Source organism: Rousettus aegyptiacus, unplaced genomic scaffold, assembly GCF_014176215.1.
Source record: "Rousettus aegyptiacus isolate mRouAeg1 unplaced genomic scaffold, mRouAeg1.p scaffold_m13_p_6, whole genome shotgun sequence".
NCBI classification, from domain to species: Eukaryota; Metazoa; Chordata; class Mammalia; order Chiroptera; family Pteropodidae; genus Rousettus; species Rousettus aegyptiacus.
In genome coordinates, this window is record NW_023416309.1 from 111,094,840 (window position 1) to 111,120,408 (window position 25,569).

A 25,569-nucleotide genomic window follows, 5' to 3' on the forward strand; every position below is an offset into this window, starting at 1 on the left:
AGGAGGGCCAGGCGCAGCGCGCCGCAGAGCGGAGCGCGCGGCCGGGCGGGGAGGCCCCGGCAGCGCCGCGGCTCTGGGCCTGCAGGCAGTGCGGGCGGCGCCCGCGCGGGGTCCTCTCTCGCAGCCGGCTCTGAGCGCGAGGCCCGAGTCGCGGGCCTGGGCGGCCCCGCGGGTTCCAGGCGGCTGAGGCGCGGCGCTATGGAGGAGCTGGACGGCGAGCCGACGGTGACTGTAAGGGGGCCCCAAAGAGTCTTGCTTGGCCTCGCGGTCCAAAGATTGAGTCAGCCCGTCACTGCAGGCTTAGCTGCGTCCCTGCCGCTCGCCAGGTGGCCCGCCCTCTCCGCTCAGCCGTCCCGAGGGCCGGTTAACTAGGTGCCGGTGCGCGAGTCGCAGTGGTCGCTGGCTTTCGGCTCCGCCATGTACTTCGAATACCTGGCCCCGGAGGCCTCGCTCCGTCCCTCTCCCTCCCTTGTCTTCCCGCCTTCCAACTTCCCTCGCTTTCCCTGTGGGGCGAATGCTCGAATGAGCGCGACGGGACCAAGCGGAGGAATTGGGCCCCCCCCCGCCCCCCCCCCCGGCCGGACTTGGCTTCACATCGCAGGGCCGTGAACTTGGCTTCTGCTTGTCGTGCTATATGCTTGCCCAAGGTTTACGAAACGTATTCTATCGGGACACTATTTCTGTTTAAATTTATGGCCCTGTTGGCTTTCAATTTTATTTGAGTTCTGAAGAGTATGGCAAGTGTGGCTGTCTATGACGTTTATAAAGAAATTCGTGTTTTTTAAATGCCAGATACCTACAGTTCCCCCTGCCTGGAATGCTCTTTTCTTCTCTGCATATTTTTCAAATACAGGCTCCAGCCTCTGTCTTCGAAAAGCATTCCGTTACCTCCCTGACTAGCTCAAATATCTGCCCATTATAGGCTTGTTCTGCACCTCTTAACTCTTGGTAACCTAACCTGCAAGTTGCCTGACCTTGTGTTTTTGCTTTTTAGAAAATTGACATGCCTACCGTTTTCAGCTAAAGCCATCAGATTGCAAAAATCTGATAAAAAACTGAAAATAGAGGTCATTGGTCATTTCAAAGCTAACTGGACAAAATGAAGCATAAGACCTTAAACAGTGATGAACGTGGGTTGTTAAACTCTATAAAGCTTTCTCTAGCGTATTAAATTTTAATATGTAAAGACTTTAAATATTAAATATCAAGGACTATGTCAGTGTTTACTAGAAGAAAAATGAGAATATTAGAATCACTGGAACTATTTCAGACTTTCCTTCTTCCACTTAGGTAAGAATCTTTGGGTAGGAGAACCTTCTAGTACCCTGTGCTACCCAGGAGAGCCACTGCTTTGATATTCAGCCATGATCATGAGCTTGCATTTATAAATGGAATGAAGATGATCTCGGCTTCTTTTTATTCCCAGTAGTGATGGTTAACTTGTGATAACCCAGCTCTGTGTTGGTGTTGGGGAGACCCGCTAGGAAACTGATGGGCCTTGTGGGCACAGCCTCCCAAAGGGGCAGTACTTTGGTGGAATTCCATAGCCTGGAGTTCGAACCTCAACTCTGCAGGTTCAAACTCAGTCATGTTTGTATTTCACTTTCAGTCTGTACTTTGGGCTTACTCTAAACACCCTGAAGAGACCGATGAGTAATCCTGAATACAATTAAGTCACCCTTTGGTGTCTGTCTTCACACAACTGCTTCCTATTGTCAGGGCACTTGAAGGCCAGTTAATAATTAGCAGATTCGAGCATATTTAAGTACAGATTCAATGTAGGGAGTGGAATAATCTTGAGTAGTTTTTGTAGACCAGTGTTATCTTTTTGGTTCAGGGGCTCTTACAAATGTAAGTTAGAGTTTTTGGTCCCCCCCTCCCCCAGATAAATACCTGAAAGTGGGATTGCTGGGTTATACGACAGAAGCATATTTAGTTAGAACAAACTGTCAATTCTCCAAAGTGGTTATACCATTTTTTTTTACACTAGCAAAGCGTGAGAGTTCCAGTTTCACATCCTCATCAACTCTTCCTATGGTTAGACTTTTTAATTTTAGCCATTTCCATTCCAGTGGGTATGTAGTGGTACATTATTTTGATTTGTATTTCTCTAATGATGAAAGATATTGAGCATCTTTTTATGCGCTTGTATGTTGTTTGTTTATCTTCTGCGGTGTGTTAAAATCTTTTGCCTGGTTTGTTACTGGGTTGTCTTTTATTAAAGAATTGTAAGAATTCTTTAGTCTGGATATTAAATATGTTTTGCAGATATTTTCTCCCAGTCTTTGGCTTGCGTTTTCATTTATGTAACTATCTTTTGAAGAGCAAAAGTTTTTAATTTTGATGGAGTCCAATTTATAAATTTTTCTTATAGCTTATGCTTTTTCTGTCTTGTATGTCTTTGCTTAAGGTCAAAGATTTTTCTGTGCTTTTAAAGTTTTACAGATTTTGCTCTACATTTATGTCTGACTTTTAGTGAATTTTTGTCTATTGCGTGAGGTTAGTTTTCACATATGGATACCCATTTGCTCCAGTACTGTTGCGAATGCTCCCCCCTGGCCTGACCTCATCCATCAAGATTCTGCTAAAACAGAACCTCATCTATAACACAGACCCTCTTGTATGAGTACCACTGGCTTACCACATTTCCACTTTTCTTACTGTCTGTTTACTGGTCTTCCTCAGTGGACCACTAGCTTTTGGAGGGCTGAGACGGTAGTGTGCACTGTTGTATACCTAGAGCCCAGCACAGAAAACGGCATAACAGACATTGCGTAGTTGTTGAATGACTGTATTAGCCCTTGCTAAGAACTGAATGCAGCTGTCTTGAGACAAGACTATTGCCTGCCAAATTCATTGTCTGCCAAAAATATTTGAGTGCCAACTTGGTGCCAAGGTCTCCTCTTGGCAGTGAATGAGAAACTTAGAGGCCCCTGCCTGTGTGAGCTTTCATCTATTTATGGGGTATGTAATAGCCATATAGGAGAATCATTTCAGGCTCCGAGAAATGTTGCTGCAGTGGCCCAAATGAGAGTTGATGGTGGCTTGAATTAGACTAGTAGAAGTGGAAAGTGGTTGGATTCAGGCTTATTTAGGAGTAGAACAGGTTTTACTGGTCGACAGGACATAGGTGGTGAAGGAAAGAAGAATCAAGGATTACTCTTAACAGTTGGGAAAGGCTTTGTCCCAGTGAGGGCGTGGAATGAGTTTTGAGGATGAGCATCAAGAATTTTTCGTTTTTTGTTTTTTTGGTTTTTAATATTATGGTTATAGTTCTGGAGAGAAAGATCGAATGTCACTGTTAAAGAGATGGCACAGAAGCTGTGGGATTTGACGTCCCTGTATTTTTAGTGAGTAACACACAGGTCAGTTCCTTTATTTAACCTTTTTACTAAACTACAGATCACTAAATCATAATAATTGAATAGGGTAGCAGTCGCTAACCTCTTTGGCACCAGGTATGGTGCGCCTGTGAGAATCTAATGCTTGATGATCTGAGGTGGAGCTGAGGCGTTGGTCCTGGCGCTGGGGAGCAGCTGCAAATACAGATGAAGCTTCGCTGGCTCACCTGCTGTTCACCTCCTGCTGCGTGGTCCTGTTCCTAACAGGCCAGGGACCTGTACTGGTCTACAGCCCGGGAGATGGGGACCCCTGGATTAGGATGTAGCTTTCCTTTTTATCAACATTCAAGAAGTGGCAGGCTAGGTTTAGGTGCCCAGCAAAGCCTACTTGCTTACTCAGGGTCTCATAGACTCAGTTGATCACAACCATATTCAGCTGTGTGAATAGATTAGCACTTAATAACTTTCATAACTGATGATTTCTAGGATTATACTTGCAAGTCAGTTGAAAGCAAAGCCTTTAGTAACAGTTTTTGTGCCTTTTTTTTCCCTAGTTGATTCCAGGAATGAATTCCAAGAAGAAGCAAATGTGTTTTGATTGGGGTCCAGGGGAGATGCTGGTATGTGAAACCTCTTTCAACAAAAAAGGTAGTTATTATTTTTTTCTTCCAGATTATCTGTGTTGGTACATTTTGTTGTTTTTTCCTTTATTTTCTCAGATTTGACTAGGTAAGGCATGATACAGTTGAACTTGTGTACCATTTTCATTTTGGAAACTTTAGCTATTTAAGATTTTCATTGATTTATGAGACCTGGCAGATGTTGAGTCCAGGAAGAAAAATTAACAATAATCTTCCTGGGGTTAAAGGTTTTCTTTGTAATATTCAAAAACTTCAAGCTTTATCCCCCTCTTGTCCAGAGTGACTCAGTTCCCTTCATAGCAGCCCCCTTATTGAGAAACTTTGCAGATCTTGTAGCCCTTACCTTTGTTATTGTGAACCTGATTGAATTCTGTAGGCTGTTGACACATAGCACAGATGAGCTGGAGAGTGAAATGACCTGTCCTTGGCTTTGTTCTCTTAAGCTCCATCAGGTATTGTACACAAAGGTTTTCCTTTTGATGTAGGCTCCCAAAAGTAGCAAAAAGCTGAAATCTTAACATTCGATTTTGCTTTCTCCCTTTCAAGAGAGGCATCAAGAAATCTTAAAGAGATTTTGACAGGTTCTTTATCCAAATATGGAGGTTTTTCTCTTTTATAAAGAACAGATTGAACTAACGAAAGTTTTATAATTTTGGTAAATTATAATATGGTGTGCAGTTCACGTAATTTTTAAGCTATGTAGTTTTTCTTGATTTTATAGTTCAGAATTGTCTGTAACGTTGCTAAATATTTATCAGATATGTTGGTATTGATGCTCTCATGCTTGGCTGAGCTGTAGAACCTGCCAAAGGGGCAGCCGGTTAGAAGAGAAACTTCTCTATGTCCAAATGACGTGTTTTCATACTTACTAGGAAAGCTCAACATTTCTAGTTTGTCCTCTATTGTTGAAAACAGTTTTTTATTATATTTATTGAAATCATTCAAATCATGCCATCGAACATCATCACAACTTGTTTGAGAAGCTATTGTATAAGAAATTTCCACAAGTTGGTGTTTTATAATTTATTGTAGAGCCTTTTCATCGCTGTTGCAAAATAGTTCAGTCCTTGATTCTTTGTTTTAGGGTAATGGCAATACAAAATTATATTTAAAAAAAATTTACTTTGAGTTTATATAAAACTTTGGTGGAAGGTTTATCTTTATTGAGTTTTACATAGGCTAATAGTGAGTTTACTTTTTTCAGTGTATTTCAATTGATGGAATTGAAGATTTCAGAATATGCTAGTGAGTTAAGCCTGAGAATAACATTTATGTTTAATAAGTCATGTGTGAATAATTGATAAATCATAATTTGTATTTTTTTAATATATGAAATTAGTAACAAAAAGCTGAAGCTGTTGTAATTAATCAAAATTTTAGAGTGGGTTCTTTTATGAAACTGATGGTGATGTGAAATTTTTTTTTCCTGTTTTGTTTCAGTAAAATCAGAGATGGTGCCAGGGTGCCCCTTTATCCATATCATTCGGAAGGATGTAGATGTTTACTCTCAAATCTTCAGAAAACTCTTCAATGAATCCCATGGAATCTTTGTGGGCCTCCAGAGAATTGAAGAAGAATTGACTGGAAAATCCAGAAAAGCTCAGTAAGTAGGCTACTGATAGGTGCTGAAGTCCACAACTAAATTGTGAAAAGCCAAATAAAATGGATCTTTGTCTTTTTGCATGATAGATGGGTCTCCTGGAGAAACGAGGGACTCTTAATTCTGCTCTATGGCCTGTGTACTAGGTAGTGTGAATGGTCAGATATGGAAATGTCTTACAGAGAATGTGCAGATGGTGTCATTTGACTTGTTTGCTTGATGCTTGATAAGCTTTTCTCGTTTACAGGCCTACTCTTGACTCTCCAAAGAAGAAAATTTAGGCCCAATAAGCACCTGAGAATGAGGTCCCACTATTGGGAGATGTCGAAATTAATATAAAAATGAGTTTTGTTTTTGAGGAATTATTCCTAAGGGATTTTTTTTCCTTTTTTTTTTTTTTTTTTGGCAAGAAACCAGAAAACTATTGTGCTGTTTATAAACTAGGATTGTTTGAAGTGTTGTTCATGAGTTAACTGCACCAGTGTCAGGTGCTTGTTAACTACAGATTTCTGGGCCCCACCTCAGATCATCAAAATAAAAATTTCTAGGAGTGGATCCTAAAATCTCCAGGTAAGTCTTAAGCACAAGGGAGTTAGAGAACACCTGTGTTAGGTTTTTTATCAGCGTCTGTTCCTATGGTTAGGTATGGGCAGTGTTGGTACATGTGTTGGAAAAAACAGGTTTCCCTCCTCCTGTGTTTCTCCTTTACACTCACAGTCACGGTGTTAACATAGAGCACTTCCGACAGCAGATGTGTGTGGTCTCCCCACCAAGCAATTCTGTGACACCAACTGGCTGGCCTACAGTTTAACTCAGTTCCAACACTACCTTGTCATGTTCCACAGGTTAAGGGCTCAGTCCCATGAGACCGCCTAGCACATCAGATGCTAAATGCTAGTGAGTCCCCAGGTAACCCACAACTTCTGTCCAACTTGGGTACAAATCAGAAGTTCCCACAACCTTCTCGGGTCCTATTTAACTCTCAAGAGGGGTTCACGGGACTCAGTTTATTCAAAGATATGATAAAAGATACAGATGAACAGCCAGATGAAGAGATACATAGGGTGAGATCTGGGAGGGTCTTGCCTGCAGGAGTCCCTCCCCATGGAGTTGGGATGTGTCACCCTCTTGACACGTGGATGTGTTTGCCCACCTGGAAGCTCTTGGAACCACATACTATTGGGATTTTATGGAGGCTTCCTCATGTAGGCATGATTGATCATTTCTAGCCTTCTTCAGGGAAGTGGGGGGGGGGGGTGGGGCAAGGCTAAAATTTTAAGTTTCTAATCATGGCTTGGTCCTTTGTGGTGACCAGCCCCATCCAGGAGCCACCCAGAGTAACCTAATTAGGACAAAAGATGCTTCTAGTGCTCTAATCACTTAGGGATTTATTTACAAAGGTTTTAGGAGCCCTCCGTCAGGGACTGGGATGAAGACCAGATATGTATTTCTTATAAATCGCAATATCACTGTATTTCACTTTCTTGATAAGTATTTTGCAAATTCTCCTGGAGAATACCCTAGTTAATGTGTGTGTGTATGAGTGTGTGCGTGTGTGAGAAAGAGATATTACTTGTTTCAGAGGTTTAGGTACAACGTATAAATGATTCAGAGAAATCTGTTACCACTTCTAAGGAAAAAACATGTCAAAAGTCCTGTAATTCCCTGAAGGGTGGGACCTGTCTTATTTCTGTGGGCCCTCTGTTCCTGTATCTCCTTGTGCATCTATACAGCAGACACTCTAAGATGTTTGCTGAATGACTAAATTAATGTGTGAATGTCCTAATGATGTTTTGATAACTCCTGTTTTGTGCTTGGGAGCCAGCATATCACCTTGTTTTTGGCTGGGTGCATTATTTATCTCAGCCTAAACCTTGACTGAAAGGAGGTACAGGTTGGTTGAGATGTGCAAATAGCTTCACCTTCTGCTGGTCCTGTTATTACCCATATGCAGATATAGCTACTTTTCATTTTTAAAAGGAGCCAATAGGTAGCCTATAGGTCTCTTCCTCTAGAACTGATGTTTTTCTTGCTGAAGATTTACAACTTGATAACTAACAACCAGTGGCTTTCTAGTGGGTGTTCTTTCGTTTCTCTTTTTTTAGAACTTTATTTTGAACTAATTTTAGACTTACAGAAAAGGTACAAAATAATTTCTGTGCATCGCACACTCAGCTTCCCTAATGTTAATATCTTACATAACCATATTACTGTTACTTAAACCAAGCAACTTAAACATTGATGTAATGTGATGAACTAAAGACTTTATTTGAATTTCACCAATTTTTCTACTAATGTCCTTTTTTCTCTTCTGCAGCTAAATGAGGTTACATTTTATTTTTGTCTCCTTAGTCACTTTCAAGACCTTAACACTTTTGAAAAATATTGACCAGTTATTTTGGAGATCATCCCTCAATTTGGGTATATCTAGTGTTTTCTCATGATTGGACAAAGAGTATGGTTTTTAGCAAGAATACCACGAGTGGTATGTGTCCTTCTCAGTACATTATATCATGGGGTTCATGATGTTGATATTGTATTACTGGTGAGGTTGACCTTGATTACTTGGTTAACGTGGTTTTTATTGGATTTCTCCAGCATCAAGTTAAAATCTTTCCCTTCGTAACTAATAAATATTTAGGGGAGAAACTTTAAGACTATGTAAATTTTATTTGTCCTCAAATTTTTAACCATAATTTTAGAGACCATCAGTGAGTCTCATCTGCAGTAATTAATATCAGTATAGACTTGATATTTATTTTATTCCAAGAGTTGTATTTTATTTTGTTACGCAAGTTGTTCTAGGTTAGACCATTAGGAGTGCCTTTAACTTGGCTTCTGTCTTTCAGCAAGCTCCTAATACCTGTTTTATCATTCTGTTACTACAAGATGTTCTAGGCTCATCTTGTTTGCCATTTTGTTTTTTGTAGATTGGTTCGAGTGAGTAAAAACTACCGATCAGTCATAAGAGCATGCATGGAGGAAATGCACCAGATTGCAAGTAAGGATTTTGTGTGTGTATGTGTGATAGTAACTGAAATATTTATCTGGTTATAACTGCTCCAAGGTAAATATGATTGACATTCTATTCAAAACTCTTTCCTATATATTCAAAACTCTTACTTTTCTATTTTAATTTTTTGTCAATCATGTTGAGTATGTTTTTCGAGTTAGAATATATAGAGGTGACAGGTATGAGGCTAAAGGGCAAAATTAAGGATCTTTGAAAATTGCATTCCCAGTTCTTTGACCTTGGTGATTTAAAGTCACCATAACCACAGAACTACGTGATTCCCCGATGCCAGGTAGAGTCTTGTAAACATGGTAGTCTCTGTGTTGTGTTGCAGTTGAAAGTGCTGCTCGTAACTTCAGGGTCTTGGTTTGAGAATCATAGATCTGCAACAAGAATATAAAAAGTATTTTTTAAAACTATAATGAAAATGGGTGGTCATTAGAAGAAATAAAGGCATAAGCTACAGAACCTGGTATATGGAGTTATAACAATAGACTAAAAGTTCCATCGCTCACCTAAAATGTTTCGTTTTTTTAGTTGCTGCTAAAGATCCAGCCAGTGGCCGGCAGTTCAGCATCCAGGTAAGGGGGCTGGCTGCCTTCGTTGTGCTGGCATTGTTATATCTTTCTACATCCTCAGCACCCACCTAGGGTAGCTCTGTAGTCACTTTTCTTGAAGAACTCTCTCTTTTTTCCAAGTAGACAGGCAACTCCTTGGGATAGTAAGGATTGTCTTGAACTTCTCAATGCCCCTTCAAGGCCCAGCACATCGAATGAGGATGTGCTTGATAAATACTTGCAAGAGTTTTCAATTCTTATGGGAAATGTAAATCCTAACCACATTGTGTCACTGAGATAGATGCTGGGCTTTTGGAACTACTCCTTAGTCTCATAAACTCAACTCATGAACCCAGTGTTTTTACTGAGCCACAAGTCTTATATAGTTGGAGCTAGAAGACGACTTTAAAGAATTCTCTTTCTCTCGTAGAATCTTGATATTGTTCAAACTCAGTAGTTGGGACTGATGCTCTGTGCCTGCAGCCAGCAAAGCATTTATTTTCCTTATGAATAAGTTATTCTATACGCACAGAAAAATGGCGGGAAAGGAGGAACTGTGTTCCTAAAGGCAGGGTCTAGTCCTGATTTGTTTTGGGGTCTTATATTGGGTTTGCTTTTCCATACATTGTTTCCTTCAAATTACCAACCTCACAATTTTTACTGTATGTATTTCTTATGATGATATTTACTGAATAATTTTCTAAAAATTGTCTCCTCCTTTATTACTCAAAGCCTTTTTCTAAACCATAATAATCATCAAGATCATGGGTGTGATGACCTAGTTACCTTTTTCTAATGCACATTAAACTAAGATGGCAGCCATTAAAATAAAAAGTCTGCATCCCACTCCCTAAAATTCTCTCACTGGCTGTCCTGTGGAAAACCCTGCTATAGGAGTACTCAGTAAATGTTGAGTTAATGAATGACTATCCTGTGATTTGAGCCTCACTTTGTTTCTTTACTCTAAGATCAAATCTCAGGAATGTTTTCATTTAAAACTTTGTCTGTTTCTTCCTTCCTCAGGTCTCCATTTTGTCAGCAATGGAGCTCATTTGGAACCTTTGTGAGATTCTTTTTATTGAAGTAGCTCCAGGTGAGCACGGACTCTGTCACAACATCAGAGGTGTCCCCTGCCCTTTCCTGCGTATTGTAATGAATTTTTTTTGCCTAGAATGTTCTATCACTTTTCATCAATACATCTGTCAGAAAGCATTGCATGACAGCCAAAGAAGCCTGCGATTTCGTCAGATACAGCAAAAATAATTAATATGCCTTCTAGAAACCTAAAATGTTAGGCAGACAACCCTTGAAAAATACCAAGAAGACAGATATTAAGCTAGTGTGTGAAGGGGTGCTCGTCGATATTTGTATCATGGACTGACTGGTCAGGCTGCAGGACATTTTAGAGGAGCTAGGGGAGTGGCCCGGAATGGGTTCTTCCTCACAGCCTGCAGAAGGAACATCATAGCAACATGTTGGTGTCAGACTTCCAACCTCCAGAAGGTTAAGACAGTCAATTTCTGTTAAAAAAAAAAAAAAAAAAAAAAAAAAAAAAAGTTTTAGGGGTGCGAGGAGGTATTAGGCAATGGGAGGCAAAGTCACTTTGAGAATTCTGTTACTAGGCATTGGGGTGGGGGCAACCCTACCCATTAACTACTCACTTCGAATTTTGTTGCTCTTGAATTAAATTGGTCAGTACAGTATCCTGGTTTGAGTGGGTTCTCCGTGGAGGTACTACAGGCTTTTTTGTAGTCTTTTAATCTTTTTACTGTTTGCTGTTTTCCATACATGAGTGTTAATCTCTGTGCAGTCATACTCTTTGTTTATCCTCCTGCTAAAGTACTGAGCAGCTTGAAATTAAGAGTAGTCGTTTGCATGCCTGCCTCCTCCAGTAGATTTTGAGGGCTGTCACTCTTTTTATCATTGTTGCATACGAGCACACAGTCAGTGCCAGTCCCTGAGTGGCTGCTGGGTATTGTGTGGTCAGGAAGAATCTGGAGGTGGAGGGAGTGGTGAGGTCTGGGTCTCATGTTCAGCCTTTTCCAGGAGTCAGTGAAAGGTGTCGCTGCCGGGCACAGAGGCAATGTTCCGTGAAAGTCCATGTGCTGGTCCAGCACTTTATTCAGGACCATGAGTGCTCATTTAAGAGGAATGGCCCACCTCCTACACAGCTTGCCTGCCCTACATTCTCCGTCTGTACTACAGGAAAGGGGAAGTTTTTGTCCACATAGCTGAGGATTTTATGTGTGACAAGAGTCTCTCTCCCCAGCTGGCCCTCTCCTCCTCCACCTCCTTGACTGGGTCCGACTGCACGTGTGCGAGGTGGACAGTTTGTCAGCAGATGTTCTGGGCAGCGAGAATCCAAGCAAACACGAGAGCTTCTGGAACTTGGTAAGGCCCCCATGCAGACCAGGCCCCCGTGCCTTCCACGTCGTATTCTTTGTCTCCGTGCTCACAGGCAGGCCTGCGGTCGGCGACGGAGCCTGTGTGCACTTGGCCTGGCTCTTGAGTCTGCGATTATGAGATGCTCTTAGATCATTTTTCCCCTGATTCACGGGGAGAGTTTAGAATTAAGCTCTCGTGTAAGGTAATGCTTCGTAGGTTTTCCAGTGAAAGGGGAAATTTGGTTTCTTTATGGATCATAACTTAGTAAAGCTATTAAAAAGATTGATGATCCCAAAGTCATTTTGGATGATTACTTCAGCAGTCATTATGTGTGTCGGGGTGTTTGTGTGTGTATTCTCTGCCTGTGAGAGCTTTATTTTTTCCATTTTACCTCTACTGACCTGCAACCCAGTTGGGAGGAACAAGGAGGTTGCTAGATGACCTAAATAATGGAAAGTTGATTAAACATGTAAAATCTGGAATTCAGATGAGGAGTTGTTGCCTTTGAAGCTGTTCTGGGCCTTTGGTCCCAAAGATCTATGCAAGTAAAAAGGGAGAGTTTTGCTTAGGAAGTACTGGGCCCAGATTTTGAGTCTCATTCATTTACTAGTATATATCGAGTGCTGCTATTTACAAGGCACTGGGGAAACAACCATGACCAAAGCAGGCAAAGGTTCCTGCCCTTATTCGCGGAGCTTATGTCCTGCATAGGAAGACAGGAAATACAGAAATAAGTAAAACATGTGGCATGTCTAATAGTGAAATGCTATGGAGAGAGAGAAAGGGAGGGAGGGAACTGGGAGTGTTAAAGTGGGGACAGTCAGGGAAGGCCTCACGCCCAAGGTGCCCGGAGGAGGTGAGGGAGGGAGCTGGGCTGGACAGATGACAGGAGAAAGAGCATTCCAGAGAGCAAGGCCTGCTCATGCTGTGTCCTAGAGACAGAGTGGGACCAGTAAAAGCAAGGCAGCCTGGGAGCCAGGAGCAGTGTGAGCAAGAGGAAGAGTTGGGGAGTTAAGGGCAGAGAGCCACAGGGGCAGATCTGAGAGGACCTCCCGGGCTGTCGTGAGGACTTTGGCTTTTAGGGAAGCAGTATAGCAGTGGTTAGAACATGGTCTGTGGTGCCAGACTGCCCAGGTTCGCATCCCAGCTCAGCCTCTTACTAGCTGTAGGATCATGAATGAGTTACTTTACAGCTTTTGGTTTCCTCATCTGTACGGTGGAGATAACCACTTAGGATCAAAGGCCCAAAGGCTGTAATGATTAAAGGACATAAATGTGTATAAATTGATAAAGTAAGGAGCTCCTGTCTTACACCTGAGTCAGAGGGGCGAGGAGGACATTGGAGAGTTGAGCAAAGAAGTGTAGTGATCCGACTAGGTGTTCGAAGGCTCTTCTGGCTGCTCTACCAACAATAGCAAGGGCAGAAGCAGAGGTACCAGTCCAGAGGCCATGGCACGATAAAGCGGGCAAAGACGGTGGTGACTTGGACAAGTGTAGACCTGAGCAGAGGAGATGGTGAGAATGATTAGATTCTGGATGCAGCTAAAAGCTGTGATTGGTGGGATCTGCTAATGGATTGCATGTGGGCATGTAAGAAATGGGAGACGTGGTTGGTGAGGTAGGCAGTGGGGTGTTTCCTTTTGTTAACATGTTGCCTTAAAGATGTCTATGAGACCCAACTGGAGACATTGAGCAGTAGGATATACAAGTCAACTTCAGAGGAGGGAGTCCAGGCTAGGAGAAGAGATAGGGACTTGTCAGCATGTATACCCTTGTCTTCTTTGAGCATGACTTACAGTAAGAAAAAAATTTACTTTGTATATTTTACATACATACTTATGTGAATATACTGTTGGTTTTTGTTATTCATGATAGTTATGTTCTGTAAAGGTACCTGGAACACTGAGTTAGTGATCGCTGAACCATTGTTCCTAAGGGAAGTACAGGGCTCCTTCGAGTCTCTGGTCATATTTTTGTTAGATAGTCAGTGTATAACCCTGTTTCATGTATATTTCTGTTTACAGGCACCTTATTTCATATATATTATTAACTCATTAACATTGAACTCAGCCAACAGCACTGTAATGCATGCCTGAATGAAGCTTATTTAACACATATGTTTTTCCACATGGCACATCACAGCCTTCTTGGCACTTAAGGACACTGGACAGCACTCTAGCACTATGCTTGCAGGCCCAACAGAAAAGCACAAAAAATGCAAAAACCTTGGCACTAAGTAAATTACCAAAAAGATACTTGTTTAGTGTGAGAGCTGAGACAAAAGTAGAGTGCCACCTCAGCTGGGAATGTGCGCATCAGGCGACTCAAATTTTTTGATCCTTCCACAAATAGATTTTAGCAAGTAAACAAATTAACACATAGAGAACATGTGAATAAGGAAGACTGACTGCGCTTAGACCAAGTGCATGCATGTGTGCACGTATGTATGTATTTGAACTAAAACTTTTATGAACCAATACTTTATTCAATGCATTCTGAAATTTTCTTTTTTTATTTGATTTATTTACTTTTTAAAGTTGGCCACATCCTGTAATGGGCTACCCTGTTAGTTTAAAAAGCACGGCGCAGGTTAAAACCAGACTGGATGAGCTAGAATGCCTCTGCAGGGAAGGAACCATCACGTTTCCCCAAGGCTTGGAGGCCAAAGCGTGGCTTGAGGGTCGCTTCCGGGCCTCCCATGAATGTTCATGTTCTCGGGTATCCCCCCAGGTGACCGTCTTGGTGCTGCAGGGCCGGCTGGATGAGGCCCGACAGATGCTGTCCAAGGAAGCCGATGCCAGCCCCACCTCTGCAGGCATGTGCCGAATCCTGGGGGACCTGATGAGGACAATGCCTGTTCTCAGCGTATGTGGGAGCAACCCTGCTCTACTGGGTCATGGGGGAACGGGTTCGTTACGCATAAGGGGCTTGTGTGGTGATGGCATCTCACCACATACCTCCCCTTAGCCTGGAAACACGCAGACACTAACAGAGCTGGAGCTGAAGTGGCAGCACTGGCACGAGGAATGTGAGCGGCACCTGCAGGACAGCACGTTTGCCTCCAGTCCTCACCTGGAGTCTCTCTGCAAGGTCTGTGGGAAGCAAGTCCAGGCTGGGGTCCACGTTGGCTTCCCTTAGGGGTTGCGATGGTAGAATGTCGGTCCTCTTGAGCCAGCGCTGCCCCTTCTCTGCTGGGAAGAAGAGAGCGTTCAGACCACTTGCCCTAGCTGAGATCAGGAGAGTCATAGGGAGTGCCCTGGAGCTAAGGGACAGCGTCTCTCCCTCAGATCATGGTAGGAGATGAAGCCGCCTTATTGGAGCAGAAGGACCTTCTGAGTAACTGGTATCATTTTCTAGTGACCCGGCTCCTATACTCTCATCCCACAGTAAAACCCATTGATCTGCACTTCTATGCCCAGGTGAGTCTGAGCTCTGTGGTGTGGGGGTGGGGAGTAGGAATCCTGGGCCTCTGCTCCCTGCTGGGTCATTTTCAGCATGTGGCCTCTTTGAGTTGAGCCTCCTTAGAGAATAGGGAGGGGCTTTTCTTGGGCCCCTTTTGAAGGACCTCATCACCTTTCTCCAGGGTTCCCTACACAGCCCTATCAGCCCCCTTGAATCTCTGCTTCCATCTGGGGATTGAGTGGGTCACCACTTTTCCACAGTCCAGCCTTGACCTGTTTCTGGGAGGTGAGAGCAGCCCAGAACCCCTGGACAACATCCTGATGGCAGCCTTTGAGTTTGACATCCACCAGGTGATCAAGGAGTGCAGGTAGGACCTGCTTTGCCAGTGCCATTCTGTCTTTAGCTGTGTGATTCAGTGACATTAAGTACATTCAGTGTTGTGCAACTGTCACCACTGCCCTTTTCTAGAATGTTCTGCTCTTCTTTGTTGGTATCTTAACCTGCTTCTCGCAGACCTGCTTCCCACCCCAGCCACATCTAGATGGATCATGGCTTCTTTCTGGACAAGCCGGGGACCTTCCTGAGGCTTGAGGGCTACCATTGCATATAACAATTTCCATTTCAGGGATGTTTACTTAAAATTTTATAAATGTTGTAAATGTTTGCTTAAAAGTACTCAAAATATTGTAGGAAATTACCTTGATATTTAAAATTCAGAGAAGGCCAGCCAGCCTATTTCGTAGAACCTGATAGGCATGCAGCCACCTTAAGGGATAGCACTTCTCAATAGCCTCACTGAGCCAAGGGCTCCCACACCTTGGGATCCATTTAGAGCGGGGATTCTCTACTAGCTCTCTCCTCAGAAGAGTATTTCAATGTTGTGTTGCACCTTCAAACATAGTGAATCAAAGGGAAAGCTTTCCAGAAATTTCCATGTATTAAATAAGTCAAAGAGTTTACCCTTCTGTGCAGCCCGGACAAGTGGGTATTGCACCAAAGACTCTCAGAAGGGAGAAAGTGGGAATGGCAGCAGATGGCCTTGCTCAAGTGTCGGGTTCACTGTCTTTGGCTCTCAGTCTTAGCAGATCTGGGCAATGGGAACGGTTCCCCTCCTGCTAGATTTGGAGGGAAAAAATGGGTTTTGTGTCTATTTTCTTCACAGACCTATAAAATGTAGGGACTTCAGTTGGAGGCGGAAGATGACTTCCAGCAGCTGAGGGCGGGTGTGGGGGCATCTGCATGGAGGGGTCAGCGAGAGCAACTTAAGGCGCGCACGTCATCACTGTGTTGCTTTGTCAGTGTCTCTGCCTGTGTGGGAAGTAACAGGCATTCCTAAACCTGCTCTCCGTGACAGCAGTGGGTTATTTCCACCGGGGCTTCCTTCGTGAGCCTCATCTGGATTTTTAGCAACAAAACAGGTGAGCAGAGCAGAGGAAAGATAATGAAAAGGGAAAGCATCGCGTTCTTTTCAATGACAGTAAAAGAAAAAGAAGTACCGATGGAGGAGTGGCTTTCACAAATGTCAGACATCGGCATCGCCCTCACACCCGTCACATAGAAGGAAGGGTCAGGCTCACAGCCCCCTGGTCTAGGCATCTGCCCAGGCAGCGGGAGAGGGCCAAGGCATTTCCTTTAGCTGTAAGTCTTAGAGCTTGGGCTTTTCTGATCAGGAAACTACTTCCTACTCCATTCTGAAAGGGGCGCTGAAAAGCGAATCCCAGGAGATCATCCTAGGAATTGGAAGGAGGATTGATTTGGGGTCTCATGAGCACTGGGTTTCTTGTCGCTTGTATGGGTTAGGCACAAGCTTGGTTCCCAGGGGAGGAGAGCACTGGACCTGGGTCAGTGGGCTGATGGTAGAGGGAAGCCTCGCTGCTGTGGGTGTGATGTCAGCTGGGTTCCCCTGTGAAAGGGGAAAAAGAGGAACCCTTTCTAGAGGCGCTAAGGGGAAGTCAACTCTGCCAGACCGGAAGGGGCAGAGGGGGTGGCCGTGAGGGATCCTGGAGCAGACGTAAAGGCCTGTGGAGGCCATAGTTCATCAGCCTGTGGAAGGGCCACATGTTTGCCTGTTATCCCCACAGACGAAAGAGAAGTCGGGGATTCATTTCCTCCCCTCTGGCCTATAGCTTCCTCTAAAAGCCAGTTCCTTTCTCTCCGACAAAAGAAAATGGAGCTGGCACACTTTACGGGGGGGTAGGCAAGGTGGCAGCTTCCTGGTGCCCTTAAAGTCTTCCAGAGAGGCTGAACTCAAAGGAAATAGGTCTTTCTTCAAAAACTAAGAAGTCCAATTTAATGTGCGCGTAATCCAGAATCTTCTTGCCATAACATTGCCCCTCTTTGTAACCTTGGCTGCAGGGCATGCAGACCCTTATGCCCTGTTTACAGAAGGTCCACAGCTGCCACAGCTGGGCTAAGCAGAGGGAGGGACAAACAGTGGTTGCTCCAGAGCCACCAAAAAGCAAGATGCAGGGATTGGGGCGAGGGGGTGACAGCACCCCCAGCGCAGGACAGACGTTCCGATAGAGGATTAGAGTTGTTTCCCCTGGGCCAGGCCTTCACTGGGGCCGGTCTCCCAGAGGCCTCTCCAGAGCTGTTCATTAGGCCTTCCTCGAACATCTTTGAATGACAAGGCTGTTCCCCTGTGCTATGGAGAGGCTACTCTCAGAATTCTCCATTATTCGTGAAGATCCAAAATCTGTGTGTTCAGCTTGCCCAATCTTCCAGGAGCCCAGTTGGCCATGTTTAGCACTCTGTCCAGTCTTGGTCCCTTGAGCTGTGTCATTAGTTCTCCACCTTCAGTGGTCGCTGCCCCGCAGCCTTGGAGGCTGGTGTGTCCCTTTGGGGAGACCCCATGGGCTGTACAGACTGGACCATGCTGTGGCTTCCTCTACTCTGGAGTCTCCCACAGCCACCTTGCCGGCTGTGTCACCATAACCGTAACTAGATGTACGGGTAACAGCAGCTCTTCTGGAAGGCTGAGGTGTCATTTCCCCTCACCCAGAATATCCCCCCCCCCTTTTTTTAGTGTAACTCATTCGGTGTTTATTAGGCATTTGTTATATGCCACACACTACCAAACTTTAAGATTATAGCAGTTTTCTTTGTGAAGAATTTACAAACTAGACTAGATGTTATGGGACCCTTTAAGAGAGTCCCCTATATTAGATTAAAAAGTCAGGAAAAGCTTCTTGAAAGAGGCTACACTCAAGTTGAGTTCTGACAAGTTCAGTAAAGCACAAGAGAAAGGGTCATTTTGGGCAGAGAGAAAAGCATGGGGAAGGGCACAGGCAGGAAGGACGTAGGCCTGTTACCTGCTTAACGAACTGCAAGTATATTCTTAGAACCAACAGGCTAAGGTAGGAAGGTTGAAGTAGTGACAGGTAGGAAAGGATTCAGATTATCGAGGATCAAATATACTGTTCCTAATAGGTTTTATCACAGTGGAAAACCACTGAGGATTTTCAGTGCCATGAAATTTGTATTTGAGGAAGAGCAGTCTGAAGGGGATGGAGGATGGCAAGGCCGGTAGCCGAGACGCAAGGCCTACGGCTGCTACACTCATCTGTGCGGAAAGCGGTGATGGTAACAGTTAACACTGAGGCTAGGAGCTTTTATGGATTATTTCATTTTATTTTGCAACAAACCTTTGAGGTAGATGCTATTATTTCATGCCTGTCTTACAGATGAGGAAAGCGAACCCTGGGAAAGTCACACTGCCAGCTAACAAGGGGCCCTGGACCCCAGAGCCTTTTGCCAAAGTCCATACGGTTATCTGAGCTCTTAAGCACTAACCAGTCTGTGAAGAAGCCCTGAGTTTCAAAACATACCTCACAACCAGCTACTTCTCACTCCCTCCACAGCGACCTCCCTGGTCCAGCTACCTCCCTGGTCCAGCTACCATTATTGTTAGCCTGAACTGTCTTTCATAGGTGGCTCCTCTCTGGCTTCCCCTCTGTCACCTGTCTCTATATTGTCCATCCTCAAAGAAAAGCCCAAGTAATCTTTTAACTCTTAAACCAGGTCACTCTCCTACTTAACTGTCACGATGGCTTCCCATCACAAGGCCCTGAGTAAGCTGGCCTCTGCCTAGCTCAAAGTTTGAGTCACATGGGCTTCATTCTGAAGTGGAAACAAGACAAGCTTGCTTTCCATCCCAGAGCCTTTACACTGGCTGTTTCCTCTCTCTTGGAAATGCTCCTTCCCCTTGTCTTCCTATGGTGGGTTCCTTAGTCTTCAGCTCTCTGTTCAAATAACCACTCCCTTTGATTTCCTATCTAGAACACATTCTTGGAGGGGTGGGGGTATGTGTGTATCAGTATGTGTGAGGAGGCGACTTGTTTTTATATCTCAGTTTACACTTTCTCACCTTATATATTTTATTCCTTAAGACCAGTTATTTCTGATTTAATCTTATTTTTGAAATTTTTATAACGTCAGTTTCTGAAGATACCTTCATAGTCTCAAAGCACTGTGCTGATGATCATAATTCCTCCACTTTGACAATAAAGCGGGAGTTAAAAGAAATGACCTGGCCAGTCACTGGGTAGCAGGACTGGATTTGAACCCATCTCCGCTTTTCCCACGGACAAGCATGTCCATAGTTGTTGGTAAGCAGTTTAGTAGGTGACTAGTTCTGCATTAACCTCAAGCTCAGACTTACTGATTTTTATATTTATAGAGCACTACCCAAAGGAATCCTTTAAAAATAATTTATATCTATTTTTCCATTATTTTCTTAAAACATTCCAGGTAGGCAAGGGATAAAATTACTTTCCTTTTTTAGGTATAGGGCACACAGAGGTAAGTGACTGAAACAGTAGTCTTGAGTTCCAGTGGTAATACTTTTTCCCGTAAACCACTATCTCGTTAACCAAAATCAATATTCAGTTAAACTACTGATACACAAAGGACCTGTGATGAAATGAGAACCATGAAGGGCAAGAACATCCACTGAGTTGGAGTTTGTTTAGAAGGCTGTCAGAGAGAGATCATGTTTATCGGGACTCTCGTCTAAAAAGGATAAGGTCAGGAATGATATAGCTGAATGACGAAATTCTGAAAGCCATGGCTAAAGGACAACCTGAACCAAGGAAGCAAACTTTAAAAATTAGAGCATGATAGTACTTTGTATAGCACATGATGAATTTATAGAACTTACCATTTTAGAGGATAGTAGTTAGAAATACGGGTGTTTTTAAAAATTGACATAGATAATACTTTATTAGAGGTATAGATATTAATAAAGTTGGAATATATCTAATCTTCAAAACGAATGTTAGGGAGGCCAACATGATGTTTCATAATAATGGAATCCTGGAACAGATGGAGTGTCTGGGTATCCATATCCTTAAGATCAAGGCAGAAGTTTTAAACCTCCAGTAATTCGTTGTGAACCATCCTTACCCTTTTCATATCCTGAAAGCATAATTTTTTACATTATTGTATAATTACACCTGGGACCCACCTTACTTGTCTGCTCTATCCACTTGGGGTTGATTTTTGCCTTACAGAAAGCAACCATAAAAGTTTCTTTTCCCTCTCCCAAGATTTAAAAAAATAGTCAAGCATTATATACAGACGGGCCAATACCAAGTAACAGATGAAAACTATAACTCAAAATGATGCATGCTTACTAACAGTTCACTGGTATACACCACACAGGATGATGCTAGAGACTTTACAATTGGTTATGTCAAACCGTGGTCTCCAGTACTTAATCAGACCTTTAGAGGGCCCTAGAAACCTTCATTTTTAAATGTGGCCCAGATGATTCCAGCTTTTGATTAAAAGTGTGGTTTGGAGAATGGCTTTTAACCTTCATTCTGTGTCACATTACATATGCAATAAAATTATAAATCATGTAATTGAAAAAAACAATTTCTTTATGCAAACTATTAATAGATATGTAAACACAAGATGGCTTTTTTTTCCTTTTTGGGTCCCTGTCAGGGAGTCAAACCCCACAAGATGGTTTTTAAAAGGAAATCACACATGAGTAGTTAACATTCATAAAGTACACCAAACACAAGCTATACAATGAGAAACATCAACAGCAAATCCAAATGCAAATGAAGATATTCCTCAGAATTCTGTGTTTCATCAAGCATCAGAAAACACCAGTCTATTTAGTTCTTTTCTTGTACATTTTTCTGTGTCCACATTCTTTGGTTGGACCCTTGGGTTTTCTCTCACTGGTTGACATTCCCCATAGATAATGTATCACTGGCTGCTACTTTGGGGTTGAATATCTTTCTGGGTGTCCCTTGTTAGTCCCCACGTAGCATGGAGAAACTTCTGTGCTTCCAGACAGATTCTGGCTCTTTGCTGTCCCTTCCTGTTTAAGCAGAGGATGTGTGTGGTTCCTGCTTATGTGGGTCATGGCTTCTCACCCTGACTTTCCTTCTTGCCTTGGTGTCTGAACTGATAGCATCGCCCTAAGCAACTGGTGGTTTGTGGCCCATCTGACAGACCTGCTGGATCACTGCAAACTTCTCCAGTCACACAACCTCTAGTAAGTGTGTGTGGCACGACAACCCTCTTCTTGCTACCACCCCGGCCCTCGAGGGTGGGGTGAACTGAAAGTGTAGAAGGGAGGTTGGGCTGCAGAGGGAGGCCCTGAACGGAGCAGGCCAGGAGTCTTGGTCTCATGTTAAGTTTTATTCCAGCTTTGGATCCAACATGAGAGAGTTCCTCCTGCTGGAATACGCCTCGGGGCTTTTTGCTCATCACAGGTAGGAAGCCTCAAAGGGTGACGGCAGGGTGCTCTTCAGCATGCGGGTGCCATTGGAGCTTGGACATAGACTGTATTCTCACTCGTTTGGTTCCCCGAAGGCCACGGGTCCCGGGAGGGGCCGTCTGAGCGTGCCCAAGCCCTAGCGCCGCACCCGGGCTCGTCAGGCCCTCACACCTGTTCTTGGACCTTCGCAGCCTGTGGCAGCTGGGAGTGGATTACTTTGACTACTGCCCTGAGCTGGGCCGAGTTTCCTTGGAGCTGCACATTGAGCGGATCCCTCTGACCACTGAGCAGAAAGCCCTCAAGGTGCTGCGGATTTGTGAGCAACGGCAAATGACTGAGCAAGGTGAGTCGGCCCTCCTCCCAGCACACCCTCTGTGTTCATGCCAGGCCAGCCGAACTGGAGAGAGGCCGGGCAGTGGATGCCAAGAAGTAAACAAAAACAAGAAAATTGCTGGGGTGGACCCAGACCTAGAGATCTCTTGTGTCTTAGAAGCAAGCAGTTGAGCATGTTGCCTTTTAAAAAGGTTCCCGACCACTTTTTTTCTCATGCTCCAAGAAGTCAGGCTGGGGTCAGCTTTGAGTTTACCTGTCCCAGTGGGTTGCTGTTGCTAGCTCAGGCTGACTAGGGAAGTAGGACTTGGAGGTGGCTCAAGAAGAGCACAGGGAAGAAACGGCGATGAAGTTTGCCCCTTCTGCCCTCCCTGCTGAGTGATAAAAACCTAAGTTGTTCTTCCCAGAGGAACTTGCATGTTTATGACTGTACGAAAGCACATAGCATTCAAGACCCAAAGAACAGAGGGATTCTGGGCACCTCGACAGATAAAGGAGGAGCTGACCCATGGGGAGCAATAAAAATCTTACTGCCACCCCTGAAATCAAACCCACTCACAAAGCCCATCCTGCCAGGGTGGGTTAGACTGTTCACAGAGCCAGGAGACAATTTGTAAATCCCCAAGTTGAGTTCCCTGTTCTGCTGACCAAGCTGTAATTGGAGCCCATGGGGGAGTCTGTGGAAGGCTGAGCGGTGGGAAGGCCGCTTCCAGTAGGGAGGTGGAACTGGAGTGATTTGTAAGGCGAAAGGTTTGCCTTTTCTCTTTTCTAAAGTTCGCAGCATTTGTAAGATCTTAGCAATGAAAGCTATCCGCAACAATCGCCTGGGCTCTGCCCTGTCTTGGAGCATTCGAGCCAAAGATGCTGCCTTTGCCACTCTGGTGTCAGACAGGTGGGTTCAACCAGCTTTGGCTTCTTCAGGGCTGTCTGGGAGGTCGGGAGGGTGAAGAGGTGGGCCTGGGACTGCCACTTTGATCGCCACATGGGGCCTTGCAGGTTCCTCAGGGACTACAGCGAGCGAGGGTGCTTCTCTGATTTGGATCTCATTGACAACCTGGGGCCAGCCATGATGCTTAGCGACCGACTGACATTCCTGGGTGAGTCTGTCTGGGCTCTGTCCCTGGACTTTTGGCACAAAAGGGCAGTTGTAGAGATTGGAGGGACTGCTCTGTACTTCCCCAGTGTTTCCTTTCTGTTAAGCCCAAACTCCAAGCCACACAGAATCTTGTGTGCCAGGCTCTGCAAAGCATATTTTTCAGTGACATTTTATTTTCCAGTAATTTCAAACTTAAAAGTTGTTAACGTAGAATAAGGAACTCCCATATATAATTTACCGATTTACCCATTGTTCATATTTTGCCTCATTTGTTATATACCATTCTTTCACTCGGGTTTTTGGGGAACAGTTTGAAAGTAAGTTGGAAACATTGTTCCCCTTTCTCCTTAAATAGTTGAGCATGTGTTTCCCAAGAACATTCTCTTACATAAGCACTTTTATCAAACTCTGAAGATTCAGTGCTGATACAGTACTCTCATCTAATCCACAGTCCCCATAGATTACACCAGTTGTTCTAGTAAAGTCTTTTTATCTTGTGCAGGTTCACAAATTTAGTTGTTGTCTCTTTAAGTGCCTCTTTCTTGGTGCTTCTTAACTTTGACATTTTGAAGTCAGTTCAGCTCTTTTATAATGTCAGTTCGGGTTTATATGATGTTTCCTCATGATCGTTTAGATTGCGTTTGAGCCAGGAACGCCACTGAGGTGATGTTTTCAGTGCTGCGTCCCCTTGTGGAGTTTGCTTTGATTGTTTGATTAAAGCGGCATGTTCCAGGTGTTTCCTCTGTGAAGCACTGACTTTCCTTTTGACTTAATAATTTGTGGAAATATTTTGGGATTACTTAAGTGTCTTTTTCCTTGTCAGACTTTCACCCGCTAGTTTTGATTACTGGTGATTTTGTGTCATTCCTTGTTTTAGCTGACATTCTACCATATGGAAGGCTTTCCCTGTCCTCGTTTATTCTTCTATTTATATCAGTAATGGACTCGTTACTTATAAACCACGGCTCGTTTATTTTGTTGCTTACATTCTCCCAGGTTTGGATCGTTAGAGCCCCTTCAGAGCACGTTTTGAATCTTTCTGGTCGCATTGGCCCGTGAGGTTGGAGACAATGGAAGAATCTGGAAGAGTCTCCCTTCTCTGGGGAATGGGTGGTCTGGGGTCAGACCTCTCTCGTTCAGGACCCAAGGTGACCTAGCGTTCTTTTCTAGGAAAGTACCGCGAGTTCCACCGATTATACGGGGAGAAGCGTTTTGTCGATGGTGCGTCTCTTCTCCTGTCACTGATGACTTCTCAGATTGCCCCACGGTCTTTCTGGATGACACTCCTAACAGATGCCCTACCCCTTTTGGAACAGAAACAGGTACAGGTTGAGTCCACAATGATTTTTTTCTCTGCTTTTATAGCCCTTGAAGGTGCTTCATTCCGTAGCTGTCGCAGACGCGTATATGGCCATCATCTCCCAAGCGGGTCTCTGCATGTGTGCGCGTCTCTCTCGGCACCTACTCTGGAACTCTAACATCCACATAAGAAAAACTACTTCATTTGAAATGAGGCACTTATCTACTGACCATACCCTGCCCAGGGTTGGGACTGAGAATAGGGGTGCTCTGCCCTCCCAGGGCACGCAAGGAAGGCTGTCTCTGATCTTGGGCCTGGGCCCTACAGTGCAAGCCTTAACTGGGGATCAGCTAAGTGAAGCAGTCTCTCCTCCCTAGGTGATATTTTCTGCAGAGCAAACATATGAGCTGATGAGATGTCTGGAGGACTTGACCTCAGGAAGGCCAGTGCATGGAGAGCCTGATGCCCAGCAACTCCAGGTCATTTGGTTTCCTGGGTTGGTTCTACAGTGGAGAAAGGGTTCCTCTATCTCGGGCTGCCCCCACCTCCCTCCACAAACACTGGTCCCTTACAAACTCGTGCCTCTTAAATCACCTCTTAACCTATAACGGCCACAACTTCTTGTAGGAGAAAGGTGATTCTAGAGTTCTGGTCTCTATATTTTCCTTTCCTGTCAATCAGTTGCAGAGGTTCTTTGCATGCAACTCTTAGATTGAGAACTTGTTGGAAGCTACTACTGAATGTGAAGTGCCCATCTGCCTTTGGATTAGACAGAGCCTTTGGGAGCGTTAGAGGAGGATCACTTCCTGCCGTGCCTCATGCTGGCTCTCTCTGCTTTCAGGATGACGACATAGAGACCACCAAGGTGGAAATGTTGAGACTTGCTCTGGCACGGAATCTTGCTCGGGCAATTATAAAAGAAGGCTCGTTGAAAGGTTCCAGAGGCTGAGAGCTGCTCCAGCACGGTATTTTTGTATGGCAATGTATATAAATTTTTAAAAGAATAAATATTTTCTTTTGCAAATATAAGGCAAGTTCTTACGGTTTGGCTAGGGAGTCTTTATACTTGTTTTCTTTGACGGGGGACTGACTTCTCTGTCTCCCTAGAGAAAAACAGCCCTCCCGCCTATACTTAGAAACTTGGACAGGAGCCTTCAGTGGTTTACTT

General features: G+C 44.1%; 1 protein-coding gene across 3 annotated transcripts; it reads left to right on the forward strand.

The window, feature by feature from the left end:
* Positions 1-94: 94 nt before the first annotated feature.
* On the forward strand, positions 95-25,435 carry NUP85 (nucleoporin 85). Of its 3 annotated transcripts, XM_016132521.2 has the most exons (19): positions 96-231; positions 3,896-3,989; positions 5,423-5,585; positions 8,513-8,583; positions 9,133-9,176; positions 10,176-10,245; positions 11,422-11,543; positions 14,268-14,402; positions 14,505-14,627; positions 14,825-14,956; positions 15,200-15,306; positions 21,367-21,450; positions 21,605-21,670; positions 21,867-22,018; positions 22,780-22,897; positions 23,002-23,102; positions 24,272-24,423; positions 24,779-24,880; positions 25,243-25,430. In XM_016132521.2, the coding sequence occupies exons 1-19, from the start codon at positions 199-201 to the stop codon at positions 25,348-25,350; spliced, it is 1,977 nt and encodes a 658-aa protein (XP_015988007.1). In that variant the 5' UTR covers positions 96-198; the 3' UTR covers positions 25,351-25,430. The 3 variants fall into 3 exon arrangements, with proteins under 3 accessions (XP_015988006.2, XP_015988007.1, XP_036078779.1); XM_016132520.2 differs by having other exon boundaries at positions 95-231; positions 24,779-25,435; XM_036222886.1 differs by having other exon boundaries at positions 136-225; positions 24,779-25,435.
* Positions 25,436-25,569: the final 134 nt, after the last annotated feature.